We start from the raw sequence: 2,486 nt of genomic DNA on the forward strand, positions 1-2,486 counted from the left end.
AGACAAGAAAGGAGTAACATCCGCCGCGCTCTCGAACTCACATGCTCCATCGCCGCCGGCGCGTGGGAGGGCGACACGCACGAGCTGCAGCAGGTCGCCCATATTGGCCCCAAGAAAATCGAGATGCTCGAGGCCGCCGGCATCTCGCCCGTCCGCGCCCTCGCCGATACCGAGTTCTACAACATTGATCGCATCCTGAAGCGGAACCCGCCCTTTGGCATGAACACGGTCCTCCAGCTCAAGGCCTTCCCCCGTCTCCTGCTGAAGGCCCGCTTCGAACGCTGGGCTGCCAAGTCCGACATGCCCGCCATTGACGCCCTGCCCGAGAAGGTCGTCCGCGCGCTCGCGCCGGGCCTGCGCCTGGCCATCGTGCGCGCGAGGCTCCGCTGCCTCAACGACGACATGCCCCTCTGGCGAGAAAAGGTGCACTAGGTGTGCGTGTCCGTGGAGAGGGGCCCGCGTCCAGAGAGCCGCCGCGTCTTCGCGGGCCGGGGGGTGGCGCAGGGCACTGGCGGCGCCCCTGGCGCTAGCGGTGCTGGTGACGTCGAACCAGGCAGCCGCGGCGAGCTCCTCTTTTTCCACCGAGTCAGCACCAAGTGCCTCATGGAGGCGGATCGCGATCTCATGTTCCCCGTCGCCATGACGCCGGGGGAGGCCATCTTTGCCTGGGCGAGCTGCGAGGAGGTGGTCGGCACCCTTGTCGAGATGGAGGTCTCGGCGCCAGAGGTGTGAAAAATTGCGCTGTCAACGGTGTGGGCGAACTAGTGACAGCTAAGGGATCACATGTTAAACACGGTCACCGTTGTGGAAGCAGTCATGTTCTAGTTGGCGTCCAATGCAACAGATGTAGGTCATGGTATTTCAGTCAAATCAGTCCACTTGCCTGGTCTTATATACACATCAGGCGCCCGGCTCTATTGTCTTTTTTCCCTCCCAAAACCCCATCCGCTCTTCGAAAAACCGTGTACCACCAAGTGCAGAAACAAGAGAAAATATGAGTGTCTTTATGTGTTTGTGTGTGTGTGTGTGTGTGTGTGTCGTGCTGGCCTCACCATCGGCTCGGCTGGGTATCGCATGCCCCGTTTCCCCTCTCCCTCTTTTCCTGCCGCAGATTCCAAGACTGTATACATGGGATGGACATGGCCTACTAATGGTCCCTGTGTACGTTTTTCTTTTGTACGACCTCCCGTCTCTTCTGACGACCACTCCGTCTTCTCGTGTCGAGGCGGCGTCTTTGCACAAATGAAACAGGAAGAGGCGACTTAGTCACCCCGGAACTTGCTCAGATTCCGTGCAGACGGTGAGCGTGGATAGCGCATCGGGCTCGACGGCCGCGACGTCGACAAGGCCATGCTGCGGACTGACTCGAGCGGGTCGAGTGTGGACCGTAGATCGTCACCGAGCCGCGGGGTGTACATTGGATCAACGGCGGCCTTTTGGTAGCTCGCGATACGCAATGGTGGCGGTCGACGGGCCATCTTTCGTTCGGGAGAGCTGTATAGGTAGGTTGCGAACATGACCAACGAGGTGCCGAGAATAAACTAGGCTGGGGTCAGTTATCGAGGGCTGAGGGTCGCGGGAGTCTGTGTACTTACGGTGAAGCCGAACACAAAATCAAAAAAGAGCACGCTGAAAACGAAACTGACGACAATGCTGATGCTTGCTGCAAAGTTTTGGGCAATATTGTCGGCGTAGTTGATGCACATGCTGGAGAGAACACCCCCGGCAGACTGAAGAAAGATGGCGGTCCACACGACCCAGTTATACCCGTCAAAGAATCCATGCTCACGGACTTCGGCGCCGTCCTTGAAAAAGACGCCGATAATAAGGGCCGGGAAGAGCGAGTAGAAAGAGAGCTGCACATTACGGGTCCAGATCGAGGTATTCGGTGGTGCGGCGGCATCCTTGAGAATCTTTTCAAAGTACACACCGGCGAGTCCAGAGCTGGCAGCTGCAATCAGGGCTGCAAAGACTCCAAAGGTGTAGTTGCTGGCCATTGTGCGCGCTTCGTCCTCGGCCATACCTTGGTAGGTGGCGGAGCGAGGGAGGACTAGCGGCGTGCGAGGAGCAAGGACCTGAGCAGCGCGCTTGGTCACATGGTGCGCACCGTTGGCTGCAGCCTGGCCGAGCTCGTGAACGGATCGCGGGAAGAAGTGGTCGGCATCATGGTGGAGCAGGATGCTGTTGTAGGAGGTGGAAGTTTGGTGTGTGTCGGAGTGCGGTATACAGACGATCGAGACACCAAAGGTGAGTACCAACAGTGCAAGCCATCGCTTAGGCGGGAGTGAGCGCCGCAAAATGGTGACCGAGAAGACGGCGGCTGCGAGGATCTGCGCATGTTAGCCAGTGGTGGGCCACATGCAGGGCAGATGAGCTTACCTTGAACTGGGAGAGAACCTGGAAGTGAACAGCATCGAGATTGCCCACAGCCACATACTGCAGGAGTTTTGCAGTGTATACAGAACGGCGGGCACTGCTAACCTCCA

General features: G+C 58.5%; 2 protein-coding genes across 2 annotated transcripts in view; one reads left to right on the top strand and one right to left on the bottom strand.

The window, feature by feature from the left end:
* Nucleotides 1–123: 123 nt before the first annotated feature.
* Nucleotides 124–432, top strand: VDBG_10065 (conserved hypothetical protein; the record flags this gene model as incomplete). Its single annotated transcript, XM_002999725.1, has 1 exon — nt 124–432. One exon carries the CDS (start codon nt 124–126, stop codon nt 430–432), a length of 309 nt encoding a protein of 102 aa, XP_002999771.1.
* Nucleotides 433–1,262: 830 nt separating this feature from the next.
* The window catches only part of VDBG_10066 (UDP-galactose transporter), a gene marked incomplete at both ends in the record, with an annotated part of 1,976 nt that continues 752 nt past the window's right edge, over nt 1,263–2,486 (bottom strand). Inside the window, 3 exons of the mRNA XM_002999726.1 lie at nt 1,263–1,478; nt 1,596–2,330; nt 2,380–2,436. Of these exons, the coding sequence (XP_002999772.1) occupies nt 1,263–1,478; nt 1,596–2,330; nt 2,380–2,436 (1,008 nt within the window). The remainder of the gene's footprint in view (nt 1,479–1,595; nt 2,331–2,379; nt 2,437–2,486) is intronic.

The sequence above is a fragment of the Verticillium alfalfae genome, genomic scaffold, assembly GCF_000150825.1.
Source record: "Verticillium alfalfae VaMs.102 supercont1.18 genomic scaffold, whole genome shotgun sequence".
Classification (NCBI taxonomy): Eukaryota; Fungi; Ascomycota; class Sordariomycetes; order Glomerellales; family Plectosphaerellaceae; genus Verticillium; species Verticillium alfalfae.